A 22,943-nucleotide genomic window follows, 5' to 3' on the forward strand; every position below is an offset into this window, starting at 1 on the left:
AATGTGACAGCTGGTCCATATAGATGGGATGTCCACTTCAGTATCCAATAGTCAATGCGTGTACATTACATATTTTTGGTCGAGTTTTCGACCACTGGACGACCACTAGTCTCTATATATTAATATGCAAGCCTGTTTGTTTAAACTCCATTTCTCAGCTCGTGTGCATCACGGGGAAAATCCACATATCCTGTTAGAAAGATATTTTCATGTAGATGTGCAGAATCCCTTTATAAATTAAAATAGGCTCAAAAATAAGCTCAAAAAATGAATTTAAAAATTAAGAAAATTTGCATGTGTCTTATGGGTTGCCCCGCTGGTGACGAAATAACAACGAAATATGAACAGTAAATAAAAACAAACGGAAGAAATTCCAATCACATGTTTTATTTACAACATGATGAAAGTAAATGATCTCTTTTCACATACACAGAAAGTAAAATAATTCAAATAAAACTAGTAGTTTTACGCTCCACGTCACATTTCCATCTTTTAGATTTCATAGTTTTATTTACCTTGGTCAAAATGGTCAAAAGGTGTTTCTTTTTATTTTTGGTCTGTGTATTCACTTAATATGAAAAGGCTAAAAAAAGGACATAACATATTATGGGAAGCAGTTAGTCCAAAACTTGTAAAGCCAATCTAAAATTGTTAAACTGGCAATTTAATACTGGTAAAACTTATCATTATAATCACGTTATTTCGTCGTTACCAGTTACCAGTATGGATCAGCTACGTTCATAGTAGACATTTTCTCGATTTATCATCACATATTCCTAATTATTCTATGCTAAGATAGCTCGTCCATGATCACGCATAATTTATTGGAAGAAAACTGCAGCTGATGTAAGGGTTAGACCAGGTTAGACGGACGTTTTAAATAATATCCATATATTATCATATGCAGCCAACGAGTTTTCTGTTTCACTGTTTTGCTTCTGATCTACTCTGCTCAACACATACGTTATAACATTGACTATTTTGTGAATAGTCAATGGTGATAATCTATATTATTACAAAAATTTGTTGTATTTTCGTGTGCAGCACATCAACCCCTAAATATTTATTTGTATAGGCATATTGGGTATCAATTTTAAGCTCTTATCCTCTAGATGTGCCTTTGTTAACAATTATTGCCACAAACAGAATAATACTATCTATTTCGGTTTACAAAAATACAGATTTGTTTCAATATTTAATTTACACACTGTATACCTAACAAAGCCAGGATTTCATTTAACTTCAGACCCTTTATCATGATGAATTAAGAATAAAGTAATATCTTCGGTGATATATCCTATACAGCATTGACCACAACTTCTTACTATATATAAAGTGCGTTTTGCAATTTCCTCGAATTTTCAAGATAAAAAAGATTCCCTAAAGCCAGCAAATTTAAGAGCATTTTAAATCACAAAAACCAAATTGAATTCAAGTTTTCACTATAGTTTCACACAATACTTTCTAAATTGACACAGCCTCTGAACTAAGGAAACAGCCTTCAGCGGATTGTTTAAGAAAACAAGTAAACTCGATAAACAAACAAATGCTAATGCAGGAGCGCCGGAGGGTTTAATTGGCTTATGTTGTTTGTTGTGTACGGTAAACATTTGTTTAGGGCTGTATCGACCATGGAGGGGATGTGGGGGAGGTCAGTACCATGGGGGGTGGGGAAAAGGGGGAAAATGGAGGGAAAGTGGGTGGTAAGTGGGTGGTTTGTCGCTGACTTCTTCTGACCTCCTGATATCTGAGCTGCCAGTCGAAGCTGACGTAGGAATTTGTCACCCGCACCACCCCCAACGCCGCCCCTATTGCTGATGCAGCGGGACCAGTGCGTCAGGATACCCGCCAAAATTTACCCGCCAATTTGGTCACCAAAAGTTACCCTTATCGGTTCTGACATTTAAGACTGCTTGGATTTCCTTTTCAAAAACTCTAAACATGATGATAATGACTAAACCTTTGTGTGGTCTTTCTTACTAATGGTTACTAATGGTACAAAAGTTACTCCTCTGATTTCTGGCTCCAAAAATATTATCAGGCTGAATTTAGAGATAGATGAATAAATTTTCTTTGCATAAACACTGTTATATATATAATTATTATAAAACCTAATTTTCTATATAGTAAATGAATGTTTTGTTGTGGCAGTAGTATGTAGTTAATAGTAACTTACATTCAACTTCATAACATGAACGATTGAATTACTAACTGTTCATTTCATTTCACATATGTTTTCGACGGTCTTGTATTGAGATTGTGAAATCTGAAACTTATTTTAATGTAAATATAACATTAAAATGTTTTAAAAACTATGATACTGTATGTATGATTTTGTCTGAAATTTTAATTAACCTAATTGCATATTGGGAATTGTGTTTCGAGGACGCCACTCATTGCAGTCACTAATCACTGTTTAACGCCATTCTGCTGATGTATAATAATGTATAATAATGATATACATACATATTTATAAATATAATCATCTTTTAAATACTGTAAAATCATGTAGTAGTGTAGTATGATTTCACGTTAAACAAATGCTTTCAAGTTGTATGATACATGTCCACACATTTCAGAAGAAAGAAAGGGAAATTATAGTATAATCAACAACAGTTACGATTACTATTGTATTAACCAGACGAAACATCCGACAAAAGCAATAGTAAGCCTAAAAATTAGAAATGATACAAATTTTAAAAATGAACTACGTTGAACTCTTGCATGACTCCTAGCATATAAATATAATAATGTGCAACTATAAAGTTATGTACTTAAACATTATTTAATACTATCTTGAAGCCTTTGGTTTTATTTTTAATTTTCACCTTCTTAAAACATTTAAATTAAATGTTTTATATATATCAACACTCACACACAGCAAGCTATTTGTTTATTCTTGACCAACAAAAGAATTACGCCAGGTGAATATGAACAAAAGAAGTTTAAATGAAGCAGGCAATGGTTGCAAGGGGCGGCAGCATTTCAGCGACGGATATCCGGAAGGCAGTGGAGAGCAGGAGTTTTGTTGTTTGTTGTAGGTAAATACAACAGGCAGTGGTTGGGAGCTGTGTTGTTTACGCCGTACCAGGGGGGCAGAGGGGTTAGGGAGTGTTGGTTTTGTTGTGGCAATCGTGTTAGGGGGTGGCTGGGATGCAAACATAACCTAACTGTTTCTTACTTACTTTCGCTTCAATAAAGTCTTAATCACTATAATACGGACTAAACATATGTTTTGTTTCATAAGTATTTTCAGAGTAAAATATCAAAGTTGAAGTTTTTCCGTATTTTGGTGCTTTAAAGATGTGATAAGTCTTAAAAAAGCTGATTTTAAAGTTAAGTTACACCAGATATATTAAAATCAAACTTTTTTGAAAATTGAAAAGAATCAATTGAAAGATTATCTAAATATAAATGGAGGAACCCTTTGTCCATGTTATTGTTTCATATTATGGTAGTATTTCATGGCGTCTAACCATTTAAAGAGAATAAACTTTGATATACCACTCATTTCTTATTACTCTCCAAAGTGAAAAGAGGCAATTCAAAATATTTTTACCCAAACTTTGGAAGTAGGTTTGATTGGTTAATTCGGTATTTAGGTTCTCATTGCTAATTACCAATATTGTGAAGAAGACGTTCATGATTAAAATTATTTAAATTTTATTGTTGTAACTTATTTTACACAAAAGATATTCAAATTAACGAAAACGTCCGTAAATAAAAAATGGCCTTTTTAAAAAGGTACTTTAAAAATGGCCTTATTTAAAAAGGCACTTTAAAAATGGCCTTATTTTAGAAGGTACTTTAAAAATGGTCACCATTTGGTAACGGCGCAAGGAAGAATTAATTTTCTTAAACACCGTTATGAACTTTGCATTTATTAAAAATTAAAACGATAACTGATAAAAGTCCAACAACAAATTCACATTTCATTGGACCAGTTTAGATGGATTGACTCAAATCTGTCAATGGTTGTTAAAAAAACCCCGCAGTGTTTGTAGATGTTTAAAGGATGTAAACGTATATAAAATCCAACAGAAATCATAAATACTATTATGAGCTAGTTCATGACCAGAAACGTGAACAGAATTCAGACCTAATTACCTACTACCTAGAGAAAAAAATATTAGGTCAAGTAATACAACAAATATAACGCCTAGATGTATTGTAATTTCTATACCAACGTCTTACTTCTACCAATAATGAGTATACATAAATTGTTACACAAGCTGTAATAATTTTCTCAAATAAAATATCCAAAGATCATTGTCAGTGAAATAATTCAAATAATAATTTTCAAATAAGTGAACACAATTTAAATTCACAATTTCAAAGGTGAGATAGAATTTAGACAGTATATTTACTGCAAACCAAAAAAGGCAAGGCGTTCTGCCGTGATTTGGCTACTCGCCTGTGATGCGGGTATTGCCTAGTTGCAGGCGCGGTCTACCCATAGATCTCTATATTCAGAGATCTATGGCTCTACTACGAAAAAAGTATTTCCAGTCCAATTAATTAATTACTACTAAAACTAGTAGTGTATTACGTTATTTAGGTTTGTAAAAGCTTTTTCAAACAGAAATACGTTTACTACCTGTACTTCGATTCAAGCGGCAAATTTTCCACAAAGGTTAACAAGTTAGGCCAAGTTGTAAAACAGAAGAAGTTCAAAATGTTTAGTTGAAGTAAGTTACATTTACTCTTCTACTTATTCCAAATTTATATGCACGACAAAAACAAAGAATTCAAATGTACTTACATGATAAAACACGAACTTGGTGACACGTTGGATAAGCTACGCACGTAAAGACATGCAGTAAAAACTCTGTTAAAGATTTTTACTTTTTATAAAATAAATAATAATGCATCAAAATATGACATTTATAAGGTAAACCTGTCAAGACACATAGGTTAAAAGATGAACAATGTCATTTCACTGATAGTTGCTTACAGGGAATAGACAGATACATACTTAGTCACTTGCAAATATTTGCCGATATTTTACTGAAAGCTCTTAGACCAAAATATATAGGATTATATAATTATGACTGGTGAAATACATCTTAAATTGATGTAAGAATTCGAAAATTAATCAAATTATTTTTTTTAGTCGAGTAGTACAGTAGGTAAGTAAGTATATGCCGATGCTTGATGTGAAATCTTTGCGTGCATGACTTAAATTTGAGACCTAAATCATGCAAACCGGTCAGGTAGATAAGCCAAACGAACTCAGTAAAGTGAAACCATATTTAACTCCTATAATAAATACATGGGGAGCAAATTTCGTTTACGTATAAGCCATGTGGGATTATAGATACATATATGCCAATGCTTGATGGCAAATTTGTAGGTTAATACCTTCAATTAGAGACCTCAATCATGAAAATTGGTTGGGTGGAACAGCCAAACGAACTCGGAAAAGATAAACAAAATTTAACTTCCATAAGAAATACATGGGGAGAAAATTAAGTTTACGTATAACCCGTGTGGGTTTATAGATACATATATGCCAATGCTTGATGGCAAATCTGAGGGTGCATACCTTAAATTTGAGACCTTAATCATGAAAATCGGTCGTGTAGAAGAACCAAACGAACTCGGAACAGAAAAACCAAATTTTTTTAATATATAAGATTTCAAAATAAACCATCCATCTAAAAACATCTATTAAATCAAACAAATTGATAAAACAAGAAGGACGATAAATTTATCGATACATGTTTGTATGCAAAACACTATTTTTGATCGAGAACACGAAAGAATAAACATAAAAACTTTGCGATTCCAAACGGGCTTCGCAAATCCTCGGGATTGTCGGATCCCTCGGGCAGAAGTTTAGTTGTTTACAACATCAAGTAAACAAAACAGTCTTGTTGTGAGCGGAGTTGTTTACCCTACAGGATGGCGGGGGGGGGGGGGGGGGTTAAGGGTTGTTGTTTGCTCCGAGTGTACACAACAAACAATCCCCCCCCTCCAGTCCGGCGAGCTTCTCCAATTTAACGGTCAAGACCATCGCTTGCCCGAATACAAATACTAAACTTTGTTTTTATACACGCGTATTTACCGATAATGTGGTCTTACTTCATTTATATGTTGTGCGTTTCGTAACGTTTACTATCAATATTTACAAATGTAATAATAAATATAATTGGAAAAAAGTCTGAATAGTCTTGGTAGACGAGAAGTTGAAGTCCTCGCCTTCAAATCTGAAGGTTGATGGTTTGATGCGAGGTTGGTTTGGACCTAGAGCTATTTGTAATTGTAAAAAACCAACTTAAGATGTTGACCAGACAAACGTTTATTTAGACCGTTTCTGAACTGTTATGAAAATGCCATCGACGGAGGAAAACACAAATAACAAATAAATGTAAACAAAACATAATTTTGTTGACAATTTTGTTTCTGTTTATTTCTGTAGGCTATAAAAACATCTACAACATCTAGTTCGCTTTGATGGAGCTGATATTGCGATACAATACAACCTTCTGGGGCTTTTTCAAGTTTGTAAGTTAGTGATAAAAATACACTCTAACGAGTCCTGTAAAACATGATCCATCTTGACCAGAGACGGACTGAGCCTCTGACCGAGTAGAACTTCTCAAGATTATATGTGACGCCTTCGGGTATTATTATTGAGAATTGGGTAAATATTGTTTTGTTTTTTTAATACAACCCCTTAAAAATGTTTGTACAAATTAAACGTGAGTTCATTTTTTAATTCCCAACCATAACGTGCCAAGTTTTTGAATAGGTTAAAATAAGTTCTGCAGTAGTGTTCCATATACTGGTATCTTGATAAAGAAGTGACCGGTGAATCAATGCTCCAAAACGCAATACTCCGGATGGTACCACTCCAGAATACGGTGAAAGATACTGCTCCGAAATATAAACACTGCAAACGACACTGATTTAAAATACAATACTGTGAAAAGCACTGTTCCAAAATTAAATGCTGTGAAAGGTACTGGTCCAAAATAAAATACTGTGAAATGAATTGATTCATAACAAAACACTGCGAAATCACGCTCCGAAAAAATTAAAGGGTTAGGCACTGATTCGAAAGGCACTTCTCCGAAAATATGTTTTGGAGCAATGCATCTCGAACTACCAACACACGAACCCACGCTGCCTCGAGTTTCGAAGTCTTTTTGCCACCGAATGAGTCACCGACTCAACCAAAGGCACAATTTTGTTAGCTCACAAATCAATTGTTTCCAGGCAGCAGAGTTCAGGTCAACTCCCTCACCTCCTTCATAGACGCCAACTTCGTGTACGGCTCGAGCTACAAGGTCGCCGACTCCTTAAGGTCTCTCCATGGCGGCCTCCTTAGGACCGTCCCTGTCTTCGACGACCTTGGTCTTCAGCCTCTGCTGCCTCCCAAGACCCATCAGCCTGATGACGGGTGCATCCGCCCCACACCGGACGACTACTGCTTCTTGGCTGGTAAGTGTGGGTTGTTGAATCTCTTTAAGACATTTGCCTAGAGATTTGTCTTTAGCATGCGTTTCCTAGAGCCAATATTCTTTATGTGTTTATGTATATTCCTAAGTCCAAATTACCTTGTCAATAAAACAGATTTTGTAACGAGTAAACTTTTAGGTTTTTATGAATTTGTCATATTCCAAGTACTTTTTTACTCCTGAATGTTAACAAAAGCGCTCCTTAGTTGATTACCTGTAGTTGATATTTTATTTTAACTAGTTTTTTCAAGGAAACGCTCTAGGGTTGGATTTTGATTTGTAGAATGAAGGGATAGCAGCTAGCTTACCTTAGAAGGGCTTACCTTAGAGGTTTGGTGAGTCGGTGGCTCAGTTGGTAGCGTCACGGACTTTGGGCCCAAGGCAGAAGTGTCGTGGATTCGGATCCTGGTCACTGCCACAAACTTTTATCAGTACAGTTCACCTTTGTACTGTACCGGCTCACCCCTTGCTTTGCTGGATACGTTCCACGCACAGATCTGTAGTCTATGTGGACGGGCAAATGCACGGTTAAAAGAGGCCGTCAACCTCTTTAAAAAAAAAAAAGAAGAAGTTGTGGTAGGCCATAGAATAAATGATAGAACATAGTGGACCTACTGCCTACTTTTACTTCTTCTAAGGTAACTGTTACCTTGCCATGTAGTTCACGTATTTATAAATTATCCTGCTTGCCATATATCGTAAAACTGTAAATAGTTTTGTCTCCGTAAACAAATAAAATACTCTTATCACAGTATTTGAGAAACATCTTTACTCTTCTGTGACCTAGAGGTTCCAGAAGCCCACACGTGTAATCTATATTTTATTACGTCCGAACCCCTAATAAAAACGTGTTTCAGGCGATAAAGAAGGTGCGGGGAAATTATAATTGTTTATAGAAACGGCCGAACCGAGTGAGATATCAGCTCGGGGCTAAACCTCCCCTCCCCCTCTCTTATCATACCACGTGACTTAATACCAGCCAACAGGCCAGCAACTTTCGCGAAATAAGGGGCTCAGAAATAAAGGATAAATTATCGCTTGTTAAACGGACCTTTTTACCTCGCTGTTTATCCGGTGGAAGAAATCTCTTTATGGCTTAATCCTCTCAAGTGTGCGTTACAATGGAGAGATTACTGAGTATTTAATTAAACTTAATTGAATTTAGATAGTGAGCTTTGTTTAAGATGTTTTACGTATTGTAGTGTTTTAAAGCTTGAATTATCCATTTTAACAAGCTTTTAGGGTTGACTGAAGGATACTGATGTTCAATTCATGGTCTCAACATTCTGGAACTAAACATTTTTAATTATTTGCATAACAATAACAATTTTAGAAGACCCATATACACAGAATTGAAATATTTGATCAATAAAAGTAAATAGCCTCTCACATCAATCACATCAAAAGACTAACATATTTTCACTTTTCATTTTGCAATATTGAAATTTTATTGTAACAATCCAAAGTTCCAAACTCAGGAAAAAAGTAAACAAACAATTAAAAAATATATCATCTGTATTCAGTACTTCAATCGTTATTAAATACATCTCTTTAATTATAAGCTGTTCCCTTAGGATAGAGTTTATGGAAAAATGTGGGAAGTTTCTAATCAACACAGTTCATTCAAGTATGTAGTTGATAGGTGTGGCTTACGGGTTTTTTATGTATTGAGAGGAGCGAAGCAAAGCTCTTTGGGATCGAATTCTCTAACACATTAACTCAATATCGGCTAAACATATTTTAGTCAAACTTACCAAGGTTGTTATGTCAAATGTTTGAAAGGTTTAGACGAAATCAATTTAAATTTTTGATAATGCCTATATAATTTAAAAGTAACTCAAAGTTTTTTTTTATTTCAACGTTGATTTTACGGGTTACCTTTATGGTTACAGAATAATGACGTAAATGTAAACAATCATAGCATTAAAATCAAGCCACAACCAAAACTCAGTACAAAGGAAAAAACGGATGATGACCACTGATCATACAGAGAGAGTCTTAAGTTTACATTTTTGTCACAAATTGGAAACGACCACTGATTGAATGGGTACAGTATTTTACAGAGATATGATTTATGTAGCTAAATAAGGTTATAACAAATAAAATTTATCTCATGTTATTGGGAATTAAAATAACTACATTATTCTACAGTTTTAAATAACTAGGTATAATCAAATCAATATTTTGATCTAAATAGGCTATTATGAACATGCTTTCTTATTAATTATTTTGAAATATTTTTGATGATATCAACACACTTGTTGTATTAATTGTTGTGTTTGCAACGACTTGGGGTATATTATTGCCCAAGAGGGATAAAGTATTTTTGCGTATTCGTTTTAAAAGAAAATACCTAATTCGCATAAGAGTGTCAACTCCCTGATATTTGTAGAAAATGAAGACGAACAATAAACGCCCGAACAACTACTTTTGGCAATGTTTTGAGATAGTTGAATGTAGAACACTTGCTTGAAAACAATGCTTTTCATAATCATGTTAAATGTACAAAATTTAAGAAAACAAACCTCATAAGGTATGGTGACAACTACTTGTGCAGTTCTCTCAAAGCAGGCAAATCTTTAAACAAATTACATCTGCTAATCGTATGGATCCATGCAGGATTATTTCTGCCAGAATCACAAAATCTGGCCAATATTGAGAAAATGTCGATTGGCTTAGGTTCAAGGTCGGGTTCACCAAGAACTGTGGGTTCACCAGATGACATTAGCAAGCAAACACAGGAAAATACTGATACAAAGGATAAGTATGTAATGTCCACATTTTTACTTATGCAATTTGTTATTATAGATGTTGATAGATCTGATCGAATCTGATAAGATGATAAAATAGATGTATTTTGCATTACGGTATATCTACCTATAATTTTTTTTATGTATTGCTTTATCAAAAAACTATGAAACGTGATCGCTCAACTGGCTTTCACTGCTATGAAATCAATCATAGTAAATTTATTTATCGGAACCTCCCCTTATGACTCTTCAGGTGACAACAGAGTAAACGAACAGCTGGCCTTGGGTGTGCTACACACAATGTTTGTGAGGGAACACAACCGCATTGCCAAGCAACTGTCAAAGATCAACCCCCAATGGGACGACGAGACTTTGTACCAGGTAAGACGTTCTCATAGCATCGAATCTCATAGTACCGAACTGTATTTTACTGCCATAGCTTTGAAAAATATGTTTAGGTCACAGCACGAAAAACGGTTTAAAACCTTCCCCGGACTATAGGCGGATATATCCGCTAGCATTTTGTGCATAGCGGACGGAAGACGGATATATCCGCCGATTGTTACGACGGTTATTTTTATAGTTGAATGTCTATACCATTATTAATCAACGTACAAATGCCCTTTTATTCAATTATATCACACATAAAAAAAATAATAATAAAACAAAATATTTAAAAAATAATTTTGGACAGAATTGCTTTATAGATTCGTAAGCGAGGCGATTGTCGCCCGGAAATCTGTAACGTACAGGTTGTTATCAGTCCGCGCACACGGTCGACTAAAAAAATCGGCCAGTCGCTTGTTGTTCTGTGAACTTTAGTGTGAGTTGTGTTGTTATCTTTGCTAAAAAAAGGCCCCAGCTATTATAATAAAAAAATGAAACTTTCAACAGACATTCTATAGTAATTACAGACCTTTTTACTGTCATTGCGTAAAATGTTTAGTTTATAAAACTGTTGATTTAAAAGTCTCTGACTTACTATCGAATGAACCCAATATTTAAGTTGTCTTCTTTTTTTTATCTAATTATAAGAGCACAATTCGACGAAATCCATTTTAGGATAGTTTACGCACTCGAAAAAATTCATTTCTCGACTAAAAATCGCCACGTGTGTGCCAAGACATAAATCAAGGGCGATTTATTTTTGGCCGATTTTTTTATCGGCCGATCGAAAAATCTACCGTGTGTGCCAGGCCTTAGGGTACAAACACACAGTACGCGGCACGGTGCAAAAACAAATACATACTTTGTAATGCGAAGGAACACACAGAGGGCTTCAAGTGTGTTTGTACTCTTAGATGGTTTTGGTTATACGGGGCGTCACATGTATAAACTTAAATAATTCAGAAACTTTAAGCTACAAAAACATAGATTTATGATGAAAATCCTAAATTAGGTTTTTGAGTTTTGGATTTAAAAAACTCGATGGTGATTAAATATAATTTACTTACGCCACCAATAGAGACACCCTATTTCACTTACACCACCAAATAAAATTATATAGTGCAATATGCTTACGACAGGCTACTTTTTCTAATGGTTCTGTAAAAAACAACTGTTTATCGGCTAGGGCTCTTTGTGAGGGAGAAACATGAAAAATTGATATTTTAATTCATCAATAAGGAATTGGAAATAAAAATCTAGTTTTAAATGTTCAAATGTTGCGATTTCCTCAGAATGTTTTCTAAATCTCTAGCCGGAAAGGTGCAAACATTTATCAGGAACATATTTCCTTGGCTCGTCGCCTGAGGCATGTGGATTCAAGAAATTACCCCCCCCCCCCAGAAGCGGCTATTGAGAGCAGGGAGACGTATTAATTGCCAAGGGGGGGAAGGGTTATTGTTCCTTACTAATAACAGCCGATCGCGCTCTCAGAATATGTTCTGTTCTCATCAGTGGAAACTTGGCCGATTTTCTTCGCCAACACAATTAGTTTTTACTGCTGTTCCGCGGCGGGTAATTGCTGTTCGCTCTCTCTGTCGCACTTTAATAGTCTTTCATTTGCGGATCGCCTGAAGGCTGTTTAACAATGCGTCCGCCATCTTGAAACAGCTTGACAAGAAATGATCGGTTACTTTAAAACCAACTTGGTTAATGCTACTCTTGCTCCTCTTAATTTCCCTTGTGCTCTTTCCGCAAACTAATTAATGACATTTTCGAAAAGGGCATAAAAGCGGTACGCTATTGAGTTTTCGTAATAGTTCCTGTCTTAAAATATGGTCTTAAGTTTGGAAGTACAAAATAATCTTTCTGATTCGTAGCGTCTTGTCAATTTATTCACATTACATGGAAGCTATATTCAACCTCTAATTCTTCATCGTTCTGTTTTTCAAATGCCATTCATTTTGTTTTGTATGCACTTATACAGTTTTCCTTTCAACCAAACATTGTTATAATTTTCAGGTCAACTGTTAGCAAAACTCACACAACGAAACGTGGTACAAACTACCTACGTACAATTACTATAAATATAATATGTATTACTGTTAATGCGGTTAATACTGTTCAATGAAATGGCGACCATACATAGTAGGTATTTTAAGCCAAGTATGAATGAAGATGAGTGTAGGATGAGTCTTGTAGTCTTGTTAGTGACTAAGGCCGACATTCCTTAGACACAACTGTTAATTAATAGCCCATACAGCTAATGGCAACTAAGGGACCTACAGTTTATAGTGGAATCCGAACCACATTTTTCCTTGGTATATACGAATTGGTCTAATTATCAGGATAGTACTGTGGATATTGTTATTTGTATTGGTTGTTTTAGTGGTTTCAGTCCAGTTTGTGATTGATCGTAATTTTGTTCCAATAGCATGTTTTACTAAAGTAACTTTGCTCTGGTCATGTAGAACTTAAACAATAATATTTAAAGAACGCTAATAATCAATCAACATCTTTAGTAACTTGTATATTTAAAAAATGTTGATGTCGTTGGTATTAGCGTTAGCATAGTTTGTTTCATTATTCATGTCGACACTGCTGAAGTTGGCCTTGTTGATTACTGTAAAATTGATATTGTTGGTGTTGATGTTCTTGAGGCCATGGCAGTCACTATTGAGTCCAACAATTCACTTTCTCCTGTGTCTTCGCTGCAGATTCCATTACACGAATATTTACCATATTATTGGTTAGTATTAACTTTATTAATGTTGATATCTAGGAGGCCAGACATATTGTTGCCGCTATGGTGCAACACATCACCTTCTCGGAGTTCCTACCCTTGCTGCTGGGGGAGTCCACCATTAGGAGGTACGGCCTGACACTTAGACAGCAGGTGAGAAATATACTGTAGTTGATAAAAATATTTAAATGCAAATCTGACACATACTTTCTCCCATTAGATTGTCAACAACTTTTATCAAGGGGTAAGCGATGAGAGTAACTAAAATATTTTAGGGAAAATCAGAGAAGCTGCAATAACTTTTGAACCGTAATTTTTACAGCAATGAGGGATTGTACTATTTTTTTAGAATGAATCATGAAGACAACACTAATTTAATCAAAACCGGTTTTTTTCTAAAATCAGACTTTTTGTTATTTTATGGGGTTTTTAATAGGAAAATAAGATAAGTTACAATAATTTTGAACCGTAATTTTTACATAAATGGGATTTGTACTATTTTGCTCAGAATGTAAAGGTCCATAAAATACTAAATGTTTGCCAAAATGGCTCGGGTCTTTTTCGAGAAGATTATGGGTTTTATGAGAAAATCACCATTAAAAAATCAAAATTAAAAAAAAATTAAAAACCACATGGAGATACCATGGATTAATGTCTACATACCAATATTTCATCTGTATGTGTACACATCCATACATACAGACAGACACACGAACGGACAGACACCACATCGAAACCACTTGTTTGGGTTCAGGGGGGACCCAAAACGCATATATCCACTCAAAACTCAAACTCGAAAATGTTGACGAAAACAAAACTTTCTCAAAATACTATGTATAGGGGTAGAACGTATAAATCCAGCTTGTTGATGGATAATGAAAGCGTAACCAAGAGGCAAACTGTTATCAAATCAAACTAAGAATTAACCAACATGTAAAAATATTGCTGTCTCCATGTGAAATGAACTGCGATAATTGGAATGAAATAAAGAGGTCCAACCAAATATAATTTAGGACATTTAAGTTTCGTTCAAATATGACGGTTAATAATGGAAGATCCTAAAGGAACATCTAGAAAGTAAAAAAAAATAACATTGGAAATTAAATTTAAAACTGTTCACTCAAGTACTTAATAACTCTGAGAGGTTATTCTAAGAAATAATCTCAAAAACATAGTGATTGATACAGTTTCATATAATATTCAAAATTGGGAGATTTTAGTTGATGATTTTAAACTCTGGACTGAACTTAATGGGTCATCCTCGTTCCCTCATGTAGTAACATAAGAGACGATGCCTAGTAGTACTATTCGAACAGTTTAAAACGCAATACACAACTAAAACTCCACAAATTCAGCTCATAATGAAAATGCACACCAATATGACTGCAAAATGAATAGGTACTCAGACTCAGTTTCTAAGGATTATCTGTGTTACAGATGAAAGCAATAAAACTAACTCAAATGACATTCGACCAATTTTGATTTTAATTGAATTTTAAACCAAAACCCTTACCCGTTGCTCAATAATACCCAGCATTTATGTAGAAGAGACATTAATTTGGATCAGGTTAACCCAAAATTTAAAAATTACACTTTTAACAACCTAAACAGTTTATCACACGACTCTCACTTTTCTACAATTCAAATATTGTTTCTCCACAAACAAAGACAATTGCACGACTGAAAAGCGATCCAAGGAAACTTCATAAGCTTGTGTTTAATCTAGACTAAGCACTCAAAGAGATGAAAAATCCAAGATGGCGGCCGGTTATGTTTGTTTTACAGGGCGCGCACACTTCGTTGTTTGCGCTGTCCTTGATTCCTTGGCGCCTGAATAAACAGACGTTGGTGGAATATCTCAATATCACAGTTGTCACCAGCTGTCTTAGCGATGACGTGATATATTTTATGACTGTAATTCATATTGGTGGAAGTTGTAACGGTTCATTAAATCTCCAATTTGAATGTCCTCGTTTCTGTAACTGTAGTAAAACGTGTAGGGGAGAGTGGGGATCCTTGAGACAAGCTTTTTATATAAATTTTATTTTTTTCCTATATGACTTGAAGGGCTAGATTATGTATTATTATTAAGCTTAAGTATATACCTTTCTTTTCCATTGCATTTCAAAGATCTATACTAAGTCTTAAAAAAAAAAAATAATAATTTGTAATTTTTGTAATGTCTCAATGTGCCCCACCTATGGGGTATGTTGAGACAGGTGGTGGGGATGGTTGGGGATGGTGGGGATGGTTGGTTTGGTTTTTCCTTTGTCATTTGAAGGAGACGGCAAGATCATAACTATATCTTTGATTGCTACACTGCCAATGTCGTCAACATTTGGGAAAAAGAATGAGTTTTTCATTTTAGAAGATTTTCTTAAAAATTTAACAACGAAGTCTCCATTTTCAGTTTTTGTAAGAACTGTTCCTGCATAGAAAACATCTTTTCTGTCCAGAACAAACTCAACAAGCACAAAATCTTCTAGGTCAACCTGCTCTATAAATATCAAATACATATATCTATACATCAAAGTTTGTTTGTCTCAACCTTCCCCGCCTACTTTTGTCTCAACCTTCCCCACTCTGCATTTGTAAACAAAGCCGCCATTGCCCATTACTACTAAAACGAATAGAAATTGGCGAATAAAAACACAGCCAATTATACACTGTTACATGGCCTGTTCAACAATACAAATCTTAACAAATTTGAACTATAAGTAAACTAACAGTATTAACTTAACCTTAACCAACGACTCAAGTATTTACTTTTGATGTTCACAAATACGTTTAACTCACTAACTCAGACACAACCATTCAGAGAGATACAATATGCAGACTGGGGTTTTAGGAGAAAGAAAACAACAGTTTGAAATGTTCCAACCAGCAACATTAAATTACCCTAAATTTATCTTTGTCTCATCGTGTCCCTTGTCTCAAGGATCCCCACTCTCCCCTAGGCTTATTGCTTATTGTATGATATGCGTAAGGATACTTTAAGATAGTATCCTTTGGGAATCTAGAAGTTCTTCAGATATTAAAAACAAATCAAATCAAATCAAAATCTGCTTTATTTCCAAAAAATTTTTACAATATATACATGTACAAAATACGAACAATAGTCCCGCATAGGCCGTAAAAGACCTGTGCGCGGGACGAGCTCTATTACAAATTAGAAATATTCTTAAAAAATTAAAACTAAATTAATCAAAATACTATTTACAACTAAGCTATGAGACAGCTACAGGAACAGTTAATGCTAAATAAAAGGTAGTCGAGTGAATGGAGTTGCAGTTACTGATATATGTACGCTAAATATTGTTTGGTGTATTTGTGTATAATTATTGTTAGGTATTGTATACTGAACCGATAAGTGTCTCAGACTGATCGAGCCCAATCTCCGACAGCCAACTGCTTACCGAACGTTTATAAACTGGAAGAGATACCTGTAGATCTCTAATCTCTGATGGTATATTCCTATACAAAAAATTCGCAATATAAAAAGCATTAGTAAGGTTTGCAGACTTGAAAACTCGGGGTACCTGCATACCTACATTTACAGCTCCTCTGGTGGAATAGTTATGTGTGATTGGCGTCACTATCAAATCTTGATTAGAGTAGGTATATACAAGTAAAGTTTTGATAAAAAGTTGACGCACCGAAAGTAATTGAGTGTTTTTGAATAATACATTTGTAGGGAAACGCCTGTTGAATTGAAAAGCTATTTTAATAATTAGTTTTTGTATGACAAACAGAGGCTTTAAAATATTGCTACTAGCTCCTCCCCATACTATAATTCCATATTGAAGTACTGATTGGACAAATGCATAGTATAACATTTTTATTTCATTGGTGTTAAGAATTTCGCGAACGTTTCTAAAAACATAAATTAATTTCCTAAGTTTTGTCTTTAACTATTCAATATGGGGTTCCCATCTTAACCTACTATCCAATATCACTCCCAAGTACTTGTAATGATCTACTCTCTCCAAATGTAAACAACCACAGGTAGAGACACCTGGATCTACACAAACATGCATCACAAGTCTGAGGTTGGTGGGAGGCTTACTACTTTGTCTGAGGAAAATTGGCATATATTTTGTTTTTAAAACATTCATTGATAATACATTTTGGGAGAACCATTTTTGAATAAGGAACATATCTGTTTGCGCTACATTGAATGTTTGGTCCCAAGTATTACCTTTGAATATAACTGCAGTGTCGTCGGCAAATAAAAAGAGCTTTCCTGTGATTGGAAGTTTGTCTAAATTATTTATGTAAATTAAAAAAAGGGATGGTCCCAGCGTACTGCCCTGGACAACTCCATAGTCTATTTCACGTATATCGCTTAAATTGTTGTTAATAGAAACTAACTGGCTTCGTTTATTCAAATAACTACTAAACCATTTTAGGGCCAAACCACAAATTCCGATGCATTCCATTTTATTTAAAAGAATATTTCTATCAAAATATATTCTATCAAGAATATTTCAATCAATGTTGAATTATTTTTAAATAACTAAGATTTATTTCGTACTAGCTGTTACCCACGGGCTTCACCCCGTTTGGCTTCATAAGTATTAATAAAACTATTGATTGGTTAAGTTAAGATAATAATAAAAAAAAACAGAATTCTTGTCATGACGATCATTTTTAAGTATATGGTTTATGGGGGTGTGAGTTGTAGTTTTCTCAAAAGTACACTTTGGAATTTATACAGGTGTACCACGTAAGGTGTCTCAAATTGATTACGGAAGAACGGCTTAACGTACAGCGATGAAATAAAATTGTTTCCCGCTAAATCGACCCCAAAGAATAACGTAAAAATAAAAAAATATTTTCAACTTGTTTACGATACAGGGTGTGCCAATAACTGAGGGTCACTAGTTCGAATCTCGGAATTTTCAAAGTAAATATATGTCATGTTATACATAATTTTAAAGGTATCTAAAATAAAAACATTTTGGCAAAAACAGAAATGAATTATTTTTTTCCGTTTCCAAATAGCGGCAGCTTATTTTGGAAAAATCAATATGTTTTTAATACTCTGTGTTTCCTATACTAATGCACTTAGCCCTTCTCCGGTTGAATTTTCTTACTCGTTATGAAATTAGCTTTACTGTGATATGCTACAAGTAACGGTTTTTTTTATAATAAAAAATAATAAAAAAATGATTTTTGAACATTTGCAAATAAATATTGTTCAACATTTTCAAATAGCAACATATGTCAAGTGGCACATCATTTTATAGGTTTTTTTATTTCTTAACAACTTTGTAATCTACACTTACTTTGTATCTCTTTTAATTTTTGTTTAAAAGACAAAAAACCTAATTTTCCTATATCAAATCCATGTTATTTGGATTTAACCACATTTAACACTAAAGGCCCCATTTAATTTAGGGTGACAGTTTTTCTTTTAAATAGTTTAATTAAGAATTGCAATTCTTGTGATTCTTATAAACTTAATCCTCCTGTTCCTCATTGTTAGAGTAATATATCGTTTTGTTTAGAGAGGCGAGCAGGATGTGTAGCATTAGAATCCTTCCCCCACAACCATCGCTTTTATCATCCCTCACAGTCATTTTAAAAATTAGTTCACAAGCTAGGGGTACTACTCAATCTCAGTGTTCTTGGAGCCTTTGCGTCTTCCCTACCACACGCCAAGCTAATTGATACAATCTTTACCACTTTTCAGGGCTACTCGGACGACTACAGTCCCCAGGTAGATGCCTCAGTTCCTGCAGCGTTTGCAACGGCCGCCTTCCGCTTCGGTCACTCCCTGCTGCCCCGTGCCCTGGAGCGGTGGAGCCCCTCGCACCAGTATGTCGGTCAGTAATGCTACCTTTGAAGGACACCATAGTTACTTTGGGAGACATATTAATGGAATTAAGTTCAGAACTCTCGTAGAAATAAGCATTCCTGTCACTGAGGTTAACATATGTTATAACATATGTTCACTAAGAATAACTAAATGTAAATATATATGGGACTAAATATAATATATGTTAAGGTAGCTTATAATCTCCCTCCCATGAAAAAATACTAAACGGATCTCTTGAGTTCTTTGTCATCTCATTGTAGTATATTTTACTGACTTAAGCAATTGTTTCTGTTGTTTGAAAATGAAAAAATGAAAGCATGTACGAGACATAATTAGAAAACTGTAAAAAAGACTTTGGTTTCTTTCTTCAAACTTATAATAGAGTGTCCCATGAGTAAACAGCCAAACTTTGGGAAGTGGTTTTATGGGTCAAAGCAAAATGAAAATCAAGCGTTTTATCATATCCATTCACTCACTCATCCTTTACTAATATTTGCACCGTGTAATACGCTATGTGTAGAAAAATTCTAATCTAATTTTTAGTGTATTGGTTTTCTTGCAGGAGCCCGTCGCCTCAGTGCCATGTTGCAGCAACCCTGGGATCTCTACAAGCCGGGAGCGTACGACCAATACATCCTTGGTATGACCAATCAACTAGCGCAGGCCATGGACGACTCTATCACTGAAGAGGTGATAATCCTTTGACTTTGAATGCAGGCATACCATTCTTTGAAATATGCTTTCAAGTTTCAAGGCCAATTCCTAAAGTTGATGAATCCTGGTCTTTGGGTGTTGGCCGCATGGATGCACATGACAATGAAGTATTTGCTGACATTCTGGAGCAGTCCATTCTTAAGGCACTAAAGGAAGAAGAGACTGTGAAACTTATGAAACGTCAAGAACTACTTCTTTGTCATCTGCATCCACACAGTTGTTACCCAAAGACAAAGACTCATCCCATTCGCCCACAAAGGTCGATAGTCCTACTTTGTAGTTTGAGGCACTAACTTGTAGAACAAATACGAGTAACATCTAATGTTGGAATACAGCGTGTCCCAAACTATACACTTTTGGGAATATTTTCTTGAACTGTTGACTTTGGAGAAACTCTGTATCTCCTAAACACTGATTATAGATTTAGTCCTACCAACTTCACTTTACAGGTGACAAACCACTTGTTCCAAGAGCCAGCCCAGGGCTGGGGCCGTGACCTGGCAGCTATCAACGTGGCCCGAGCCAGAGAGCACGGCGTCCCAGGGTTTAACCGGTTCCGGCGTCTTTGTCGTCTGCCAGACATGTTCTCATGGTCGGATATGATACATCATATGTCCAACGTTACCGTCACTCACTACCACGAGATGTTCAGGTAGGCTTATGTCTTTGAATTTTGATACTATTATCTTCTGCAAAAATATTGTAATAAGAAACAATTGATTATACTCTCGAAAACCTATTTTACCAAATTTTAAGTACCTTTAAGCTTCAACTTAACCAGGAAAAATATGACTCCAAAACCAATGTTGGGGCGGTATTGTATAAAGAACGCCTTCAAATCTGAAGGTTTTATTCCAAGCAAGATTGATACTAAGCAACAGCTGAGCGAGTAAAAGATATTGTCTACTGTCTAAATGATTTGTGAGTATGGACACATTTCTCTGTTATTGTTGCAGCCATCCAGATGACGTAGATCTGTGGTCGGCCGGTGTCGCAGAGAAGCCGCAGCGAGGCAGCATGGTTGGACCAACGTTCAACTGTCTGATTGCTATGACATTCCGAGATCTCAAACGAGGTGATCGCTTTTGGTACGAGAATGGGGGATGGCCGAGCTCTTTTACCCTGGGTAAGTTGGGTTAGAGTAGCTGTGTTGGTAGGAATGGTAGCACATGTGTTTAAGCTCACTAAGAAATTAAATATTTTTGCAGAAAGCTAAGTGGCTAATTTTGAAGTTTTTGTAAAGGAGTTAAAATACCTTACAGTACTGTAAAAAAATTCCAAGAGCTAAACAAAAACTAGAATATTACATTATGATAAGTAGTCCTATTACAGTATGTGACTTCTTAGAGAGAACGTTGAAGAGAATTTTTTCCACGAGGGGAGGATCAGCTGAAATCATTTCATTAATGTATACTATACTCCTTTCAAACTAAAAAGTTATTTGTCTTTATAGAACAACTGGACGAGATCAGGAAGGTGCGTTTGTCCCGTTTGGTTTGTGACAACAGCGACACTGTAGAAACTATCCAGCTGAAGGCCATGGAGATCCCAGACTTTGACAGGTAAGCTACCCTTACTTGAAAATAGATGAAAATGCATAAATAAACAGATAAACACATACAATTTTGTAGTGTCTTTGTAAGCCAACTATTAACCTTACCCACAACAAAATCCTCAAAAACCCTGGCCTAAAGACATCTTTACAAAAAAATGTTATCTCAGAGTATCTTTTCAGAAATCCCAGAGTGCCATGCAACAGCAAAGCTTTACCTCGCATCAACTTGTGGCTGTGGAGGGATCCCCAACTTGAGGAAGACTTTGAGCCCTCAAACAACAAGGTATTGTTAAGTTCATTTTTAACTTGAATCATTTACTTTTATATACCGTACTGAAGTAGACATCTCATAATTACATTGACCAGCTTTAGCCAATTTTGTATTCAAATATAACGTAGACCAACTTGTATGACTTCTCCATAACAAACAGTATGATATAGGAATAAAGAATAAAGATGATTTGATTGAAGTAAACATTTGTCTTTGGGTAATTTACTTCCACCATAGACTAACCAACACAAGTAGACTTCTCATCGGATAAATTTTGAAGCTTGTTTTTTGTGTCTAGTTCATGTCCGGTGACTCCTGGTTGCTATTGCTAGTGTCGATAACATTTTGTTTCTATTATAGTGTTAATTTCATGATTTGTGCTTTACTGTTTGGTTATATAACTAGGGGAGGAATTATTTTTTATGATTAGATCGTTTTATTTTGTTTTATAGGAGGTTTTAAATGGCTGAAATAACAAGAAACTAATTGTAAACAAAACACGACCTCTATAGTGCACCAGACAGAACCAACAATAAGATTGGCATAAGTCGTTCTATAGGGATGAGAAATCTACAAAGGGAGTATATGTTTTTTATATGCTTCCACTTAGTCCATTAACTTTGTTCTATTATTCTAGGAGACTGTTATAATAGAAGAGACCCACAATTTAGAATCTCCTCCTGAAGACAATGAAGAAGAGTCAAATAGAATAACAACAACGACAGAGAAACTTCCAGAAGAAGAGGAGGAAATTAAAGTAGACTATCACGTAATAAAAGTTGACAACAAACCTGTCCTGCTAGAAAGTATTGATAAACTTATCCACAATCTTAAAAATACTAATAAATCCAGTCAGCTAACTCCCCCACTACAAGAGGAAGAAACAATATTGAACATAAGCTAGTTTCTTGAATTTCTTTGTTTAGGAGACAAATTTTGTGATTATTAATGTACCAAAAATGTTAAATTTACAGGATATATTTATTTATTTTAGCTGTATATAATGTTGAATATCTTTAGATCTTGTTTAGGATTAAATAATGCAACAACGATAGAAGTATTATTTATATTACCTTTGACTCTTCAAAACTTTTAGTAAACTACTTGATAGTGAACTGTCAATAATATTACAATCCTAATAGATCAAACTAATATGTAGTATGGATGTTATTTTAAATCACTAGAGTGTTTTACTTCTCGCTAACAAATCTTTCTGACATTAAGTTTTCTCTTAAGAGGAAA

At 34.9% G+C, this 22,943-nt stretch overlaps 1 protein-coding gene across 1 annotated transcript in view; it reads left to right on the forward strand.

The window, feature by feature from the left end:
- LOC128989965 (lactoperoxidase-like) overlaps nucleotides 1–22,645 on the forward strand; it is a 101,640-nt gene extending 78,995 nt beyond the window's left edge. The window contains exons 7-16 of the mRNA XM_054412140.1: nucleotides 7,222–7,446; nucleotides 10,467–10,594; nucleotides 13,380–13,493; nucleotides 19,036–19,168; nucleotides 19,724–19,851; nucleotides 20,325–20,527; nucleotides 20,832–21,001; nucleotides 21,329–21,437; nucleotides 21,611–21,713; nucleotides 22,339–22,645. Coding sequence (XP_054268115.1) covers nucleotides 7,222–7,446; nucleotides 10,467–10,594; nucleotides 13,380–13,493; nucleotides 19,036–19,168; nucleotides 19,724–19,851; nucleotides 20,325–20,527; nucleotides 20,832–21,001; nucleotides 21,329–21,437; nucleotides 21,611–21,713; nucleotides 22,339–22,605 — 1,580 coding nt within the window. The 3' untranslated portion in view covers nucleotides 22,606–22,645. The remainder of the gene's footprint in view (nucleotides 1–7,221; nucleotides 7,447–10,466; nucleotides 10,595–13,379; nucleotides 13,494–19,035; nucleotides 19,169–19,723; nucleotides 19,852–20,324; nucleotides 20,528–20,831; nucleotides 21,002–21,328; nucleotides 21,438–21,610; nucleotides 21,714–22,338) is intronic.
- Nucleotides 22,646–22,943: the final 298 nt, after the last annotated feature.

The sequence above is a fragment of the Macrosteles quadrilineatus genome, unplaced genomic scaffold (genome assembly GCF_028750875.1).
Source record: "Macrosteles quadrilineatus isolate MER2022 unplaced genomic scaffold, UCM_ALF_1.0 Scaffold_3__2_contigs__length_128488019, whole genome shotgun sequence".
In the NCBI taxonomy this organism is placed as follows: domain Eukaryota; kingdom Metazoa; phylum Arthropoda; class Insecta; order Hemiptera; family Cicadellidae; genus Macrosteles; species Macrosteles quadrilineatus.